Source organism: Thamnophis sirtalis, unplaced genomic scaffold (assembly GCF_051295495.1).
Source record: "Thamnophis sirtalis isolate CommonGarterSnake01/CBP01778 unplaced genomic scaffold, rThaSir2_p1.2 scaffold_6, whole genome shotgun sequence".
NCBI classification, from domain to species: Eukaryota; Metazoa; Chordata; class Lepidosauria; order Squamata; family Natricidae; genus Thamnophis; species Thamnophis sirtalis.
The window spans coordinates 64,396,484-64,416,052 of record NW_028261386.1 but is presented as its reverse complement, the minus strand read 5'-3'; the positions used below and the strand labels follow the sequence as shown (position 1 = coordinate 64,416,052).

Here is a 19,569-nt window from a genome sequence, read left to right as displayed (position 1 = left end):
ATAGAGAGACTTTTGATAAGATAGTGTGGCACCAAGATAGATCATTTCATGCTTGTTAAAGAGGGTGGGTAAGCAAGTATACTGTTTTAGGGAAAGTAACCCTGTACAATTTCAGCAATAGTTAGTCATCCTTTCAGCTTCTTGTTTAGTAGAGAGAGAGATAATTTTGCTAGTAGCATGTTTGCTAATTTGTATTCACCAGACTAGAAACCACAGGCCCTGTTGGCACAAAACTCCCGTGGATTTCAGTTTATTCGAGCATTTTGTTATTTTAACAGAAATGGTGCAATTTTAACAGTTGGACGCTTTGGCTTTTCAACAGTCAAATGGGGAAAGTCGTATGTCTCAGCAGTTAATTCAGTTTTAGATTCAGGCTGGAATCATCCAGATGTGGTGAGACTGCAATTCCCAGAATCCTCCGTCATGAAGAAATAAAGCTAAAATAATTTACTTTCTCATACTGTTTCCTGTAAAGTGACAGAGACTTTGCTTAGGAAAATAGCTTCTGTGCCATCATTAAAGCAGGGAATAAAATCATTTTTAAAAAAAAAGTCTTTTGTGTGTGTGTGTGGTTTCTATCACAGAAACAGCCTTTGTTCCCATTAGTGTATCTTAATTAGTTATTTTGCTTCACACTGGGAGTGATAGTCTGGAAGTCACACTTACGTTAGGGTAGAGTCATGCAGCCTTTGATCTCCCATCTTTTCCCACCTTCCAAATATTTGGTGAGAGGTGATGGATCACCTAACCCAATGTTATGCTTTCCCACTAAGAAGCTATGTTTCTATGCAGCATGTGTACAAATAAGTGGCTCAGTTGTGCTCAAAGATAACTTTTATTGCTTTTTTAGTTTCCTCTGACCTCCATCTGCAAGTTTTATTTCTTTTTATTTGCATTTAGATGTAGTTTTTCCAATCTGAGCCTTTGAAGAAAGGTACAGAATAAAAAATTCTAACCAAAAAACAGTAATCAATCATTACTATAAAACAAGGTGGAAATAAATCATGACAAAATGTAGAAGCTCTCAAATAAACTCACAGTAATAGCTAGTAAAGCAGACTCAAGGCAGCAATTCAGGCAATAGCTATATCTCTATAGAGTAACATGTATTTTGGCCTTTGCAATATGCATGCATAGAGAAAACCTAAGTGTTAAAACGTGGCCCTGATAACTATATGAGCTGTGTAGTATGAAAATATATTTCATTTGATAGTTCGTGCATGTTGCTGTATTTTGTGCATCACTTACCTACAGAGAAGCGAAAAAATGAGCACAATAATTTTGTTTTCATGAAATTGGACTTAGGTAAGGCATTGTAGAGGTAAAGCAGCTTTGAGGTAAATGAAGATGACAGACTGAACCCTAATGCATGGAAGATAACAAAGCTGTGATAGAAAAATAGGTAATGGATGAAAGATGGCATCTGATTTTAAATAGGGTTCCAAACAACAACAATAACAACAACGACTTAACTTGGGAGTTGTCCTGGACAAGTGCTAATTGGAGAGTGTCAGATAGAAATATAGGAATGCACAGTGGCTCAGTGGCTAAGACACTGAGCTTGTCGATTAGAAAGGATGGCAGTTCGGCGGTTCGGTCCCTAGTACCATATAATGGAGTGAATTTCCTTTACTTGTCCTAGCTTCTGCCAACCTAGCAGTTTAAAAGCATGTAAAAAATGCAAGTAGAAAAATAGGGATCACTTTGGTGGGAAGGTATCAGCGTTCCGTGTGCCTTCGACATTTAGTCATGATGGCCATATGACCACAGAGATGTCTTTGGACAGCACTGGCTCTTCAGCTTTGAAACAGAGATGAGCACCATCCCCTAGCGTCAGGAACAACTAGTACATATGTGCAAGGGGAACCTTTACCTTTACCTATGTATGATATATGTATGCAGGTAGGAGTACATTTTGTGTGTGTGTGTGTGTGTATATGTGAGTGTGTGTATGTGTGTGTGTGTGTGTATGGATGTATGAATATTTAGGCCACTATCCTATCTGGGGAGGGCTGATCTTGACTTGGTTATTCATGTACTAATAACTTGTGATCTATGTAAGGCTGTCTTTAATGATTTTTGATAAAGTTGCAATTCAACTGGTGTATAGTGGAACTTTCTGGGAATTGCTGTAGTGGGTGCCATATAGTTAGTTAATGAGCTTATGTTAGTAATACCTGGATGGAGAACAATGGCTGAAATTGAACCGAGGCAAAACAATAGCTTTGGGATTTGGGTTCTTTGGTCCTTGGATAATTGCTATCTCTGGTCTTGGGTGCAATTGCATTACCCCAGACAGACCCAATGCATAATTGGTGTGTGTGTGTGTTTGTGTGTGTGTATGTGTGTGTGTGTTCTCGACGGATGACTCCTGCTCAGGGAGAAAGTGGCAGTCATAGCTAGAAGGGCCTTTATACAACCGTGGGTTGTGCATCAATTACACCTTTCCTTGACCAAGACTCCCTGCTCATAGTTATTCATCTCCCATTTTGACTATTGCAATGCACTCTACATGGGGCTGCCCTTGAAAAGTATCTGGAAGGTTCAATTGGTGCAAAATGCTGTAGCCGGTATGGTTTTATGCAGACCTAGATTTACACATACATCATGTGTCTTGTAGGAGTTGCGTTGGCTGCTAATTTATTTCTGGGTCTAATTCAAAGTATGGGTTGTCACTTTCAAAGCTCTGCATGGCTTTAGGACTAGGTTATTTAAAGGATAGTCTTTTCCCAGACATATCTACCCAACCCACCAAACTGGGAAGGCAGGGAATGTTATGGGTTCTCTCTCCTAAGATCCATCTAGGAAGACTAAGAAGAAGGAACTTCACTGCACTAGCATCTTCTTTGTGGAACATCATCCCTGCAGAGATAAGATTCCACCCCACCCCCCACTTTCGTAAGCCCTGAAGACCTGGTTCTACCACCAGGGCTTGGCAGAACCAAGGGAACCCCAGAGTGATAAGGAGCCCATCAAGTGGCTTGCCTGATTGTTGTCACCGGGAATGGGGGCTTATTGGTCTTTATATAGGAGCCCTTGTAAGCCACCCAGAGTCACCGAGAATGAGTTGAGTGGCCATTAAAAAATTCTAAATAAATAAATAAATAAATAAATAAATAAATAAATAAATAAATAAATAAATAATAAACTGACTGCTGTACAAGATTTCCAAATTTAGAGTTCTAGTTTTAACTATAGGATAAGAAATACTTTCAATATTTTGATGCTCTATCCATCACAGGCTTTTCCCTTGATAGAGTTCAGCAATTAAATGCCTATGAGAAGCTTCCAAATAAAATATTTTGGAAGTAGTAAATAAATGTCATGTCTTAAATGCATGATAGCCTTATTTCCATATATTTAAAGCTCCCTAAACTGGTTGGTAATATTAACTTGTACTAAGTTCCATAATGTGCCTCTGTGATATGTGAAAACATATTTCTTTTTATCTTTCTGATCTTTTCTAATTTACTTGTCATTCATATTCCTTGGATGGCCTCAAATTCTAGCATTAAGAGATGTTTATCTCCCCACTCATTTTTTCCCAGCTGTGTAGAATTTGAAATACTTTTAGCATGTTTCTCCTTAACTACCTTTTCCCCTAGTTATAAAATTTCCTTATCAGGGAGTTGCAAGATGCATTAATTTTGTATATGTGAAGCATTTCATAACTATTAACATTTTAATCTTGAATCAAAGCACCCTTTAACTTCTTTCTGGGGGGTGGGTAGATTATAGCCTCTCCCTAAATCTAGTTGATGTTTGTTCATGGTATTATCACCTATGGCAGTCTGTGAAAAGTATGTGGTTATAACGCACCCCTAGCATTCTATATTCAGAGATTACCATTGGTTCTCTTCATATTTCCAAGCCATTCCTATATCATCTTCTACCTCATGGGTAATTCATACCAACTTGGAAGCTCTTCAACTCCAGTAAGTTTTTCTTTAGGATTTAGTTTAAGAACATTTTAATGCCAAACATTAAGAGTTTGTATCTGCTTTAAGTGGAACCTACTGCATGTGTAATTTAAACCTCTGTATTTTATGGTTCCAGAGAAAATTTCTAGATGTACAATATACAGAGATACATAGCTCAGTGGAGGCTAGTTGCTTTCTCTGAAGAACATATCAAGTTCAGTCTTCAGCTAATATCTCAGACAAAACATATCTCATGATCACAATTTTTTGATTGAGCCTAAAGACCAAACCAATTATTACGGCCCTTGCCATAAGAGTTTGAGGACAGGAAAAAAAATTGCATATAAAATCTAGAAAACCCTTTGGTAATACAAACATCAGAATCGAATCTTTAAATTTGTGAACTATCCAGACTGATTTCTGCCTAACATATGATCTGCCAGTTTGAGTGCCAACCAATAAGCATGCTTTATAGACTACTGGGCATTTAAAGAAAATATATATATATATATATATATATATATATATATATATATATATATATATATATATATATATATATATATATGTGTGTGTGTGTGTGTGTGTGTGTGTGTGTGTGTGTGTGTGTGTGTGTGTGTGTGTGTGTATATATATATATATATATATATATATATATATATATATATATATATATATATATATATATATATATATATATATATATATATATATATATATATATATATTGTGGCACCAGAAGGCCCATCTCTATTTTCTTCTCCAACCAACCATGATAATTTCAGAAATTACTCCTAGTGCAGAGTTCCCCAACCTTTCTGGCTTTGTGGACCAGCAGGGGGAGAAGAGGGAATGGTTCCATGCAAGTGGTTGGCAAACTTTTACATGCACATCTCCCATTTTGCGCACATACCTTGCAGGCGTACCTGCTATTCACATAAATGGAACATGTGTGCAAGTGTTCAACTGCTGCATGCAATCGCCCACCATTTCCACGGACTGGTTGCAAACAGCTCACGGCCCACTAGTGGGCTATGGCTCAGTGGTTGGGGATCTCTGTCCAAGTGCCGTATTTCCTGGAGTAAAAATAGCAGAAGCCAGGAAATGCTGTGTTTTGATAGCATCACAGATTCTTTGGAGGAGTCTCCACAGTGGAGATCAGACTCATCAATTGCTGCCTGCATTCAGAGTGATATTGAAGAATGAACTATCCCTGGAGGACCTTCTAACAAGATCAGGCTATATTCTGTTTTATTCTTTTTGAGCAGTTGTCATTGTTTTCACTCTGACTTCTTTTTATGTCTTCTGTGGATTGTTTGAAATGATTTTTTAAAATATCTTGTAAACTGCTGATTATCAAATTGATTGAAGTCAGGTACAAATGCAATAAATAAAACAAATAGGGCCTTTTTTGTGCCTTTGAGATTTTTTTACCTCACCCTTATTATTTTTAGATTCTTTTAATTTAGAAAAATGGAAAAGAGACACGTGGTTTAAAGAAAAAAATCCCTGAAAAATTCTTTATAAAGGATGCCTGTCTATGATACATAAGCCTTGTAAAGTTAATGACCTTTAGAAGTATGTCCATATGGGTACAAAATGCAAGAGTAAATTGCGATACGGAGGGTATCCAAAGAGACTAAAAAGGAGTTGATAGGGAGCAACTCCCAATAGTTTGCCTTCTGTTAAATGCACGTTTTATTATAGGGCATGAAATAACAGATGCTGCTTTGTGATATTTTGCATAACATTTTCTCAAAATTCCAAATGAGTTTCCAAAAATCTGAGGACTCCTGCTTTGGATAGAGAGATCTTTGAATAATTGATGTGATGCTTCATGCTTAACATTTTTATCAGTCCTTCAGTGTAGACCAAATTAAGAAATTAGCTCAGCAGAGATTCCAGGAATGCTTTTTTTATTGTAAGGTACAATAGCAAAATCTTGGAAGTCCACCCAAGATCTTCTCTGACCTATCTTATATTAAACAAAATCAATGCAAGGTTATTTTCAATCTCTTCCCTCTGTCTTAGGACAGTCTCTTCCCCTTAATGTCTCTCTCATACTTTCTCCAGGTCTATTATAAACTCCTTTACATGTTTGCTTTGTGGCCCCTAATTTGAATAGGCGTGTTCATTAACATTATTAATAGCTGCCTGATAAGCTATCAAGAATACAAGATTTATAGGTACCTTAAGTGTAATGGGCTGTGAGAATGACCTTGAGAGACAGGAAGAAGAGACACAGCCTAGACAACTGTCTGATAAGAGAATGAGTCCAAAGCAGGAATGGTGATGGAGAAAGCATCTCAGAACTGACTGTCCAGCATCTCAGAATTGACCCTCCCTAGTTCTCTGGAACATAAAGGCAACACTGATGTCTGTCCTTCAAGACAATCCAAATCAGAAACCAAAACTCAAAATATTAATACTTCCTTTATTGTAAGGTTACAGTAACAGGATCTTGCAAAACTAAAAGCACTTCCATCTTTTCCTCCTTTTCATTCCAGAGAACCAGGAAGAACTAGGAAGGTCAGTTCTGAAATACTTTCTTTACCTCCATTCCTGCTTTGAACTTTTTTTCTTATCAGACAGTTGTCTAGGCTGTAGCTCTTTCTCCTGTCTCTCAAGGTCATTCTCGCAGTCTAATAGAGAAAATACTAGTCTAAAAAATGGCCGTAGTGAAGGAATTAGGTTGCTTTAAGTTTTTGGTGTGAGAAATGCCTTCCAATGAAAGAGCTTCAGTTTTACTCAGCAATAAGCTGAAATAGGTAAATGACACAAACAATAGAATAAGTACAAGACAACATTATTATATGGGTGGTATCAGACGTGGGTTGCTGCCGATTCGGCCCGGATTGGCCAATCTGGTAATAGCACCAGCAAGAGGCTCCATCCACCCACCCGGATGCTTCTGCGCATGTGCAGAAGCGTTGCGTGCCCAAAACAGTAGTAAAATAATTAATAATCTACCTCTGGGTGGTATATTTTACGTATCCAACTATATAGACAGGACTAGGCCACCTGCCTAGTCCTTTTTTAATTTTGTAATTCGTGTAGTATTTTCTATGTGATCTTTGAAATTGGGATCATCTGACTCTTTTCATATATTCTACTATGTTAGCTTACAATGCAGTGGGGATACAAGTTTGGTAGCTTTCCATTAAACCTCTCTGAAACACAACCAAACTTTCTTTATCAGAAAAGAAGCATGTAATTATAACCTTGAATAACGAAATTGAGTTTTGAAAAGCTCTAAGTTTCCGTCCCCAGCTGGACTTTTAGAAAGACTGCCAAAATAGCATAGACTTTTCAAGTTGACAGTAAGTCTCACAAGCAGACCTAGTTCCCCGATGTTTCTTGCTGAGTTTTAAAGCCTAAGAAGCTCAAACAGTGTGTGTAACTTGGCATCCTCCTGCTACTTATGCTGTGCAACTCAAATTATACATAGCTTGAACTCCTTCTGCCAGTTTTATGCACACCTAGGGGACTAATAAACTTGCTGCTCATTAAATTCACCGGTAGCCCCCCTGGAACTGCACAGAAAGTAAACTAATGCCAAAACATTACAGTTATTCTATTCCAGCAATCAGTGAAAGCTTTGATGTAAATAATAGTAATCTGTTTTCCCCTATGTGATCTACAGCGGCCATTCTGGATCATTTTCTGCAGAATTATAAAATACTTGTTTCAGGGATAAAGTTGGAATATTAATTTATACATTGATTATAAAGATATGCTTATTATTAGGAAAGTTGATATACACTTTGTTTTGGTTCATATATTTGATTTCTTATTCATGTTCCTGAAGTTTTTTTTAGAGATTGAATAAGGTGAAGTTAATTTTCTAGTAATGCATTTTCCATTAAAAAAAAAAAAGCTCTAGAAATTTAAACTCATAAACTGGTTTAAATCTTACAATTGTTTTAGATAGATCTAGATGGCCCAGTAGGTGCTCTTCCTTCTGCCATGACATAAAGATTTCTGCTTGATTGTGCTACTTTTTTTGTCTGCAAAGGGTCAATCTTCCGAAGGCAGAAATAGGCTGGAAAGATTCCTGTATGATTATCTGCCGAAAGTGAACCTGATTAAATATATGGGTACCAGAATATGGGTGTTTTGCTTTCTATGTTCAATGTTCCTAGGCCAGCACAAGTAGTTCATCCAAAATATAAGGTGACAGTAATTGTAATATTAAACATTTCTGTTGACGAGGAAATGCATATGCCTGATGCTCTTATAGTAGTCAGAATTAGATAATGCTTTCTCATTGTTATTCAGGTTTCTCTGGTCTTCTGTTAGCAATTATTTTTTGGGGAGAGTTTGATGTAAGAGATACCATGATTCATTAATCATTTAATCTCCATGTGTTGAATTACTATGGACTTTAGTGAAAAGAGAGATGTTTCTTCAATTTGTAAAGATGGAGTACTTCCCAGCAGTGAATAATAGTATTTATTCCTTCTGTCTGAGCTTGGTGGTTATTTTCCTGATATATTAATTTTAGCATTATCAAATACTGTTTGCATTTATTCTTGTTTTAAACTTACTTCACTTCTCCACATTTAAGAAAAATTATATGTTTGAAAATAGAGAGGAAGGGATATTGAGACCACCCTTTTGAATATAGAAGTCTGTAAGTGAGCTCCACCTGTGGTTTCCTTTTGTGAGCTGCTAGAAGGTTGATCCTTTTGAACAGAACAATCAGTAGACAAGGAGGAATTGATAACATCAAATTTTAAAGTACAAATTTTTAATTAACAAGTCTGAGCAAATGGGATCTAATTAATAATTGAAGAAAGAACATGATTTCCAATTTAGTTTTAGCAGAAACATAAAGATACTTACATTCTATTTTTTTTAAATCAACACTACAGTAAATACAATGTAGCTGATTTCTTTTTGTCCTTTTAGTTTAATGGTTTCCTCTTACTTTTTGGTTTTTAGGATCCGGCATTTTCTTCAGTGATTCATGACAAACTACAGGTTCCCAACACTACCCGGAAAGCATGGAATGAGAGAGACAACCGGTGTGATGTGTGTGCCACTCACCTGAACCAGTTGAAGCAGGAGGCTATTCAGATGGTCTTAACACTTGAACAAGCAGCCAACGCAGAACACTGTGATGCTTCTCCTGGCTCTCCTCCTCCCCTTCCCAATATTCCCACCTTAGTGGGCTCTCGACATATGGGCAGCCTGCAACCCAGAGACTGGACATACCTGTCTGCTCCTTATGCTACTTCCAATTATGCTGGCTTTCTGCCTAACAAACTCAGTGGGAAAGTGAACAACATAGGAATCGTTAATGGGATAGAGAAGAAAAATGGTTCCTTGGGACACCAGACAAAGGTCAGTGTACAGATGGCTACCAGTCCCAGCAATGGTAACATCCTGAATTCTGTGGCTATCCAGGCTCATCAGTACCTAGACGGCACGTGGTCCTTGTCAAGAACAAATGGTATTACTCTGTATCCCTATCAAGTAAGTGGCGTTAGAAAGGATTTTCCCTCATTGATTCATACCTACAGAGTACTTTGTGGCTTTAAGAAATATGTGTGTACTAACTAATTCTATAATAGTGTCAGGTTATTTAATATAGAGTGGTGGATCTCATTTGCAATGACAGGAATTCATGACACTAAAGTAAACCAAACATGCTGCCTTATTTTTGCAGTCTTCACAACCATTCTGTGGATTGCTAAATTAGCATTGCAAGTAATAGATCTTTAGAATGAAGCAGTAACTGGATCTCAGATAGGTTCGGTGTTACTAAACATGTTTGATAAATGCAACTAGTGCTGCAGAGTTCTAAACATAAAAGTAGTGGCTTCTTTGCATGTTGAGTGGGCATTTTTTTCCTGGAAAATCTCCTAATGGGGAGAAATACAAATGCTGGATCTTTTTTCTTCGCTGCCTAGAAGAGTTTTAGCAGTAGTCCTTTGGAATTTTCTTCCTTCTATATTTCCAGCTGGAAAAGACGAGAAATGGAACTGGATTAAGCGGTTGAGGTCACCATCCCCACAGTGGGAAGGGATGTTCTAAAGCAGTGGTTCTCAACCTTCCCAATGCCGCGACCTTTTAATACAGTTCCTCATGTTGTGGTGACCCACAACCATAACATTTTCATTTCTACTTCATAACTTCTCATCCAAGAAGTTTCTTCAGCTCTGACAAGAGAGGGGGGAATGGAAGGATTTCAGTCTCCAAGGAATATATATCCTTCCATTCCTCACTGTCCTGTCAGAGCTGAAGAAGCTTCTTGAATTAGAAGCCAAATGTCTTCAAAGGAAAAATAAAGTCCAGTTGCCTCCAGAAAAAGCACCTTTTTGACATAACCTGGTCAACCCAGGGAACCCATGTCCCCATGGACTCTGGAATCTCCAACGTCTAAAGTGACCCCCCTGACAGCTGTATAACTGTGGAGGGTTGTTTATCACAGCGACCCTGGCTGTTTTCTTCCTCCTCTTCCCTCGTTCCCCCAGGCCATCACACTGGCCTCCCTCCTCTCTCGGCACAGTCAACCCATCAGTTCCTGCTTCAAGGAGGCTGACTCTTCCCCTCTGGCTGGCGGCAGGTCACCAGCGTTTGTTGTCAAAACTGCAAGTGGTCCACTCTGGAGGAAGTGGCTGCCTGCTCCCACCTCCACCCCTGGCCATCTTTACCAAATGTCCTCGCTCAAAACTCGGCTTCCCGCCTGGGCTCAAAACTCTGACATACATTTCCTAATAAGGTTTCGCAGGTATTGGCCAGCCCGCGTTTTCGAAAGGGCAAATCGGGGGGAGAATTAACAAGGGACCCTGGTTGGTTTTTGTGTGTGTGTGTGAAAGCGCCACTGAGAAATCTTCACAAGCAAAGAGAGCTTGAAATCCGGTGGGAGTTTCTAACTCACTTATTACACTTAGCAGTCGCCACAGAGAGTGACTCCTTCCTCCCTTCCTCCCTCTCTCTCGCTCCCTGCGCCTTTCTCCCAGCTAAAGGTGTTGGGCTTTCTATTCTCGATTTAGCTCCTGTGGCTAATTTGTCCTCAATGCCTCGGGGAAGAGACAGTGAGAGTTGGAAAAAGATTAAACCCGCAGGATCAGCACCAGGTTCCTAAAAGCCATGCAGCTCCTTCCATGTTGCCAACCTTGTTTGTGTGTTCAGTATGAACCTCTTCCTCACGAGGTCTCCTTAATCCTCTAGGCCCTAGAAAGATCATGTGTTTTCCGATGGTCTTAGGCGACCCTGTGAAAAGGTTGTTCGACCCCCAAAGGGGTCATGGCCCGCAGGTTGAGAACCGCTGTTCTAAAGGATATAGTTTCTACACAATCTTGCAGAATCAGCCTTCAAAACCATGTTGAAGAGTCAATGAGGAGAAGTCTAGTGTGGCGGTAGCCTGCTAAGACATGTTAGCAAAGCCAGAGAATGTGTTGTTACTATTCTTATGTGATTGTAAGCAGGTGTGACATCATCTTTAAAGAGGTAATGGTATTTTGCTCTCCCTTTTTGTTTGCTTTACTGATTCTCCATTTCAGTTTAATGAAGGCTAAATTACAATCAGACTAAATCATTTGTTGAATAATGGCCATGTTTGTTAACTGCAGGACTGGTAATTATGTTACCATCTGAGATTTTTCTTCCATTAAAGGTACAAAGAGATGCTTTATCCCAAAACCAAATAGCACAGAGGGGCATGGAGATGATCAGAGACTGTACAGAGTCAGGCTGTTTCCACTAGCAGATATTTTTCAGAAGTGCTGATCTAATAAGTCAGGGGAAAAAATAACTGGATAAAGAGTATTATAAATCTAGTGGGATTCATTGCCCTGTTCATCATCTTTTTATCAGTCTTATGTCTTGGAACAAGAGCTATGGGATAACTAGACTTAATGGCTCCTGAGGTTGGAATCTCACCACTGCAGTTAGCTTTCCTGGCAGAATTGATAGCCTGCCTGGCAGAATCGGTTGACTATTACGAAGGTGGATCTTATTTTATTCTGTAGACTCTGTGCATCTCAAATAAGAAAAAGTACTGTCTTGGACACGCATCTCAGCAAATCTTAACAAAGAAAATCTGCCAAAAAGAGGAACTCATAATATTTAACATATTAAAACAGTTTGGTCCAAGCTTTTAAAATCATGGGGATTAAATAGATAAGAGGAGAAGAAATAGTGAGGATTTCTTCACACTTTGCAGGCTGGCCATACTTTTATTGAATAAGATGGATCCCATCAGGTTTTGGGATATCATAAAAGAACAGGAAATTGTTGTGTTGCTTTATATGTAAAGCCAGGTACCAGAAGAATTTAATTTTCTGCCTCATGTGCCCTAGATACTGTGCATCATGACTTATGTGTGAGGTGGCCACTTGCTATTTATTCTTATTGTACGTGGTAAATTGTGCAGATGATCCTCGACTTAAAACAGTTCATTTAGTGACTATTCAAAGTTACAACATCACTAAAAAAAAGTGACTTACGGTTGTTTTTCTTACAGCATCTACATGTTCACATGACCAAGCTGTATGCTTGACAACTGGTTCATATTTATGATGGTTGTAGTGTCCTAGATTCATGTAATCCCCTTTTGTGGCCTTCTGACAAGCAAAGTCAATGGAGAAGCCAGATTCCCAGCCATGTTACTAACTTAACAACTGCAATGATTCACTTAAGAAAGATCATGAAATAGAGCAAAAATTACTTAACAAGTATCTCACTTACAACAGAAATTTAGGGCTCCATTGTGATTGTAAGTCAAATACATTCTACCTGTATAGAACCAGTCCTGTATTAACAGTTTGTACAACTTTATAGAAGAATGGTCATATGACAATTATAGAGTCCACATTTAGTGATTGCAGTCATGCAGTGTGGCGGTAGAAAGGTTGGGGAGCCAAACTTGGATCCTTCGTTGAAGAAAAACTCTCAAAATCATGCTCACACCTGGTGGGTGCCATTTACATTTTCCTCCCCATGTACGGGGAGAATCTTTACAGCCACATACCTTTCTGATCAGATGCATATTATCACAATAAACCACAGTTGGATAGACATGGATTACAGGAACTCTGAAATCTCTTTACTAAGGGGTGGCTCAGAAATTAGTGAACTAATCTTGAAGGGTATCCCAGAATAGACAATTTTCCACTAGGTTGTCCTTCCAAAAAATTGAAGTAGTGGTTCACGCCAGAAAGCTGTGGTCTTGCTATACTGCAGGAAATTTTGAAAGGAAGTAAAGTCAAGATGAATATTCTATTTTGTCTTTGATATTTGCTTATGGCCATCAGTTTTATACTTGTCCATTGCAGGGATTAGCTGCCCAACTTGTTATAGCAGACAATCAAGTACTCTCCAACCAAAGGTGGGGACCAGTCTAGGGAATTTGGTCCTTGGAACTTTTCAACAGCTTTGGAATACAGTGTATACCCGTGATGATGAACCTACGGCATGTGTGCCTCTCTGCTGGCACGCACACCATCACCCCAGGTCAGATCTCCATGACGTTTCTTTTGTGAGCTTCTGTTTCCCTGCAAACAATGAAACAGAAGCTCACGAAAGAAAATATCTTACCTCTTGCTGTGCTGCCAGTACTGGGATGCTCTACCTCCCGCTGGCCAGCTGGTCTTTAGGTCTCTGCTGCACATATTCACACACCTTTTCATTTGGACCAGAGGTGGGTTGCTGCCCGGATCAGCCAAACCGGTAGTAGCATTGGCGGGAGGCTCCGCCCACCCACCTGGAAGCTTCTGCTCATGCACAGAAGCGTCACGCATGGACACACAGGAGTGCGCCCAAACCGGCAGTAAAAAAATTGGCAACCCATCTCTGGTTTGGGAATGCATGCATGCACAGTTTGGGCACTCAGTGTTTAAAAGGTTCACCATCACTGGTCTGTACTAAGAGGGGTAAAGTGGCAAATAGAGCAATAAGGAGAGGGACTAGACCCATGTTCACTAGCCCATCATCTTTCGTGAACCAGAAGGATTTTTGCTTGTCCCTCTTACTCACATATTTGTATGCTTGTGTCAAGTTTTTATAGTCACCCACTAGCTTTGCATAGCATTGAAAGCATTAAAAATGCATCCATTATGAATACAGTAGTTTTTGACTTACAACTATTTATTTAGCAATTGTTCAATGTTACAGCAGCACTGAAAAAGAGTGACATGTGCAGGCCTCACACTTACAAACTTTGCAGCATCCCCATGATCACACGATCAAAATTTGAGTGTTGCAAGGTCATGTGTTCTCTGTTTATGAGCTTTCCAGGGAGCTTCCAACAAGCAAAATCAATGGGGGAAGCCAGATTTTCATAACAACCAGTTTGCTTAACAACTGCAGTGATTCCCTTAAGAACTGTGACAAAAAGATCATAAAATTGGACGTGGCTCACTTGAGAGTCATCTTGTTTAGCAACGGAAATTCTGGTCTCAGTTGTGGTCATAAGTCAAAGATACCTGTAGCACATAAATTCACATAGCACAACAAACACATACAGATGGTTCATATAATATTTTGGCCCAGTGCTTCAAAGAAGAGACAGGTCTTCAGATTTTTTTAAAAAGCCAGCAAAATTAGGGATCATCTATGTTCTGAAGTGGATGTTTTTTCCCCAAAGGGCAGCCACAGAGGGACAGAGAAGGCATCCTTCCTGGATGACATAAGATGGCACTGTTTAATATTCAAGAATTGTAGCATCCAAAAGTTTTAATATCTTATTGCATAGGCACAGATGTTCAGAGATTGGTAATCTTGCAAGTAACCAGGTCCTATGCTATGAGAATTTTATTTTTGGTCCTGCCTTCTTTCTAAGACTCAGAAAAATCAGTAGATGCTGGTTTGGGGCCTGCCTCTACCTTGCCATCCACAAATCATCTAATCATCATGTCTCAAAAGCACTATCCTCAGGACTCTCACACATTCCCTGACATCCAGTTTTTGGTGTATTGTGATGTGGATGTAGAACAACAGATTTTTATCTAGTCATAATTGGACAAGGCAGTCATGCTTGTGAAGCAAGATTGAGAGATCTGTCTCTATACCTTCTTGAAAACTGAAAAACATGCTTTCTAGGAGAAGCACCTGTGTACCCAGTGGTGATTTTTTCAGCTTTGGTAATACCGAATGGAATCATTATATGCAGGGGAAGCCAAGACTTACTGGATCTGTCCAAGAAGCTGTTCCCCAAGAAAATGGTGAACAATCCAGTAATATTTATTTTTTGATTAGTTATTTCCAAGATAGTGACAGTTTACTCAATATTTATTTATTTCTTTGTTTATTTAGTTATTTATTTATAACATTTATATAGCTAGCCCAATTTATATCAAACTTTAGGCGATTCTCAACCCACCCATTTTATTACACCTGTACTATTGTTCTGTGTCTTACTCTCATCCTGTGTGAGTCTAATAGTACAGCTGTATTATCGTTCTGCATCTTACTTTCAGAAAGTAGGTTGTATCCTGTCTTCTCATGGAATAGAGGAGTTAATCATTTTCTGTAGGGTCCTATCTAGAAGGACACTTCACGTAAGTCCAGCTTTCCTTTTGTACAATGAGAGGATTTTTGTCACTTCTCCACGTTCAATTTCATGCTTGCTATTTGAGACAATTGCTGTGGATATGAATGATATTCTTTTTGTAGAAAGAAATTTAGGATGCTAATAAATGTTTTCTTAAGGACCATAGTTCTGGCAGTTAGTCTTTAAATGACAAGTAACCAAGCAATCAGAAAAGAGGTGTAATTGTGTGTGCGTGTCCCAGCTTGTAGTCAAAACATCTGATTTCAACATTAGCCTTTTTTCAACAACAGAAACAATGCAAGAGATTGAGAATGAACAACATCTAGCCAATCTCTGTTGGATTCTGTGCTAATTATAAGTTTGTCTTACAGTCATTCTGGTATGATTTGATCTGACATGACGTTTTTATGCATGGCTTAATGACTTGGGAATCACTTGATTATCCTTCATGATAGCAAGAAAAAAATGAAATTGAAAGTAAAGAATATTCTAGCAACTAAAAGCAGCTAAGAAGGCTTATCCTGTGAGTATAACAACCCCATGACACAGCTGTGATGTGAAGAGTCATTTAAAAGAGTGAGATAATCCTTTAATGCAGTGCATGACATGAGAACACAATTAGTAAGGATTTGGATACTTGATTTTTTCCCCAGTCTAGTTAGTTTGTTCAGATATGGGGCATCTCTTTTATGACAAGCAATCTAAGATAATCTGGGCCTGGGAAAGCTAGGGTAGGGATAAGAAATTCTCAATAAAGTTTAATAAAGATGATACCTTTCTGTAGTAAAATATGCTATCAAATCATTCTGTGATGAAGAATGCATTTTTAAAGAATTTTCTTCTTTCAAGAAAATGTGTAAAATACATTTAAGATAGAAATTTAGTTTATAAGTATATTTTAAACCAATTCTGCTTTTATGGGAAAGTATACTGTATTTTGGAAAGTGACTAAAGTTGTTCCTTCTCTGAGTAAGGAATTAAATCTGGGATGGATGAATAAGGAACCAGAGGCTCTGAGGATAATTAAGGAATTTTCCTTGTTTCATTTTAAGAGAAGATGATACTATTTAGGGATACACAATAAATATATGTAACAAAAGATGGGGAAAAAACAAATGCTTCTGAATGATATAAACAATGCACAAATAAATATTCTAACATCCTCTTTTCACATTAACAAAAGTGCAGACCAATTCAGTGTTTGAGGAAATCTTAATGCTTATTTTACCCCTTCACTGTAACAATGATCTTTATTTTACATATATGAAAAGTAAGTCTGAAGGAGATTCCTTAGCCTTAGTCAGCTGAGATGACTACCAGAGCTGGCTCTCTGTATGAATGAAGAATGCCAGTTGATCATATGCTTCTGAATGATATGCTGAATGATTAGAAAAGAATGGTTATCCATGGACCAAAGTCATGGAGGAAGACTCCTAGATAGTGGAATAATTTTAATTATAATACTGTCTGGAAAGCTGAATGAGGTACTGCAGAATTTTTCACAATCAGTGCACATAGTTTGTTATTCCCAGGTGAATTCAAGAATAAAGGTAATGACCTGTCACCTTCCAAAGTGCTCAACTGTCTATCATGCTTAAGATTACTAGGGGTTCTTGGCTGAACATCAGTAAGCTTGTTTCATAAAGAAGTACAATTTTAATAATGCATGTCCTTAGTGTATTTTAATAAATATTTTTAAAGGAACTACATTTTACAAAGATTCTTCTAGCTAATCCAGTATGACCTTATTTACAATGTAAACAAATATTTTAGCTCATATATTTTTTAAACAATTCTTTATTTTGTGAAATAATTTTTTTATTTTTTTACTTAAAAAATAATATTGGGAAGAATAGTACTGAAGGGGATATTAGAAAACCGTATACAGTAAAATTTTATCTCAGTTGATAAATGTAATAAAATTAGATTGATGGGATTAATTTCCATTGTGTTAGATGAAATAGGATAACGATATGAAAGTTTGATGCATTTTAAACTACTGTTTCCTGATTTGGTTCTTTCCATCATCATAGGAGATTATGGAAGTTGGAGTCCATCATGTGGAGAAAACAATCCGGCAAGAAGAAAGATTATTTTATTTTGTTAGTTAAGCTTCTTACTTTCCTTCTTTTTTATTCAGAGAGGCCATCATTAAAATAATCATGAATTTGGGGTTTCAAAGACAGCATCCATATATAATGAGAATAATCCACTGAAATCTCCCAGTTGCAGATGCCCATGGATCCTCAGCCATTGATACAGTATTTTGGGGTCTTTTGGAGCAGACTGGCAGGAAAGTTATGGAGAAAGAAGATAGTGCCCTTTGTGTGAGCTGACTTCTTCCTGGGAGATAGTGGATTGCAGCATATTATGAGCAGTGGAAACATATTTTATAGCTAACAGGCAGAAGAAAATGGATTACAGGCTATTCAGAATAATGTGAAACAGTTCCTGCTGCAGGACTTTAAAGAACTATACAGAATAATTTTTGCATGGAAATTTGCTTGATTTGCACAAACTAGAATGCTGCTTTATGGGGATATAAAATAATTTGAGAATCAGTTCTCCTTGTTTTGATGGTAAAACTTTTGCTTCCAATTATTATACAATAATTGGTTAAATATGTGAATAAGAAATTTAGTGGCTTTGGTCATGTTTTGTTTGACCCAAGATAAAGAACAGCTGCTACACAGAGTTGCTTTCCTTTTGTCAGAATGACCATCCAGGTGTCCTCAGTATGTAAAAAGAATGAGAGACTATACACTCCATTCCACACTACTAGCTAGGAAACTTGATGAGATAGAAAAGAATTGCACTAATTGTAGTAAAGAAGAAATTGTCGGTAAGGAAAGATTAGACTTTTCTAGCTTTATGTAATATGTAATATACAACAATAATAGTCAATGGTATTTGTGACACATTTTTAAATGTTCAGTTCACTGAGTTTCATCTTTTTAATAATAATAACAATAACACAACAATAACAACAACAATAATAAATAAGATAAACAGCAAGAAAAAAAATCACAAAATACCGGGACTTGCAAATTGAGGTTGAGCGCCAGTGGAAAAAGAAATCATGTGTTGTCCCAATTGTAATTGGAGCTCTTGGAACAATACCTAAAGGGCTACCTCGCTATCTGGAAATTCTAAATTTACCTGACTTGAACATTCTGACTACAAAAAACCACCCTACTTGGAACAGCTTATGTCCTCCGATGTTACCTTAATAGTCCTAGGCCATTGGTTAGGACTCAAGCTGCTAGGCTACCAACCAGCCCCAAAGGCTGTGAATCTCACCAAAGATTAACCGCATAATAATTTGCCTGACTATTCCAAATTGTACCCATTCAGTTTGCAACTTGCCATTTGATTTAGTGTTGTCCAACTGTAATCTTTTTACTCTTTTTTTCCTTCTCTATTTTTTTTTGAGCTATAAATGCAAAACAGGCAAGACTAATTCCTCTTCCCTTTATAAAATTCACGTGAATCACTTTGTGAAATAGTAAGTACGGTACTTGTGCGGGGGGATATAGTGCAGTGCAACAAACCATAATATATAAGGCAAGTTTAAAATTATTTTCATGTTTTGGGAAGGAAGATTTTCATTTCTGTTTTGATTTAAGAAGTAATTTATAGTAACAAAGATATATGTTTCTCTGCTGGCCTAGCTGTGCTCAACAGGGCAATTCAAAGCAGCCAGTTTTAAATTTAACTTGCCATATCAAGACATTTTCCTTTGAATGTCCCTGATGAGTTTTTAAAAGTAGCATAGTTTGTACACTTAAACCAAGAATGATTGTTATGGGATTAGATACTAAATCCAGGGATTAAGTTGTTGGTCTCAGATGAAGAAGGCTTTTGAGATTTGGAATGAAAAAAAAGAAAAAGGAAAGGGGCCTTTTTTAAACCTATTGCCTTATTTGGTAACTTTGTCAGTAAGTGTCAATAACAGATAGGTAGATAAAAATGCCAAATCCAGTCTAAGCATCTGACTGACAAACATACTACTAATAATTGCGCTCTGAGAGAATTGTGCAAAACGCCCCATGGCATGGATCCATACCTATACTACAGAGATACATTACAACATCCTAAGTTCTTGGGAAGGCCTAGGTTCTTGGCATGAAGGCCAACACCTTCTAAAGA

General features: G+C 37.8%; 1 protein-coding gene across 1 annotated transcript in view; it reads left to right on the top strand.

Moving 5' to 3' along the window:
- Positions 1 to 8,027: 8,027 nt before the first annotated feature.
- The window catches only part of KIF26B (kinesin family member 26B), a 219,811-nt gene continuing 208,269 nt past the window's right edge, over positions 8,028 to 19,569 (top strand). Inside the window, exons 1-2 of the mRNA XM_087718931.1 lie at positions 8,028 to 8,093; positions 8,865 to 9,398. Coding sequence (XP_087575057.1) covers positions 8,028 to 8,093; positions 8,865 to 9,398 — 600 coding nt within the window. The remainder of the gene's footprint in view (positions 8,094 to 8,864; positions 9,399 to 19,569) is intronic.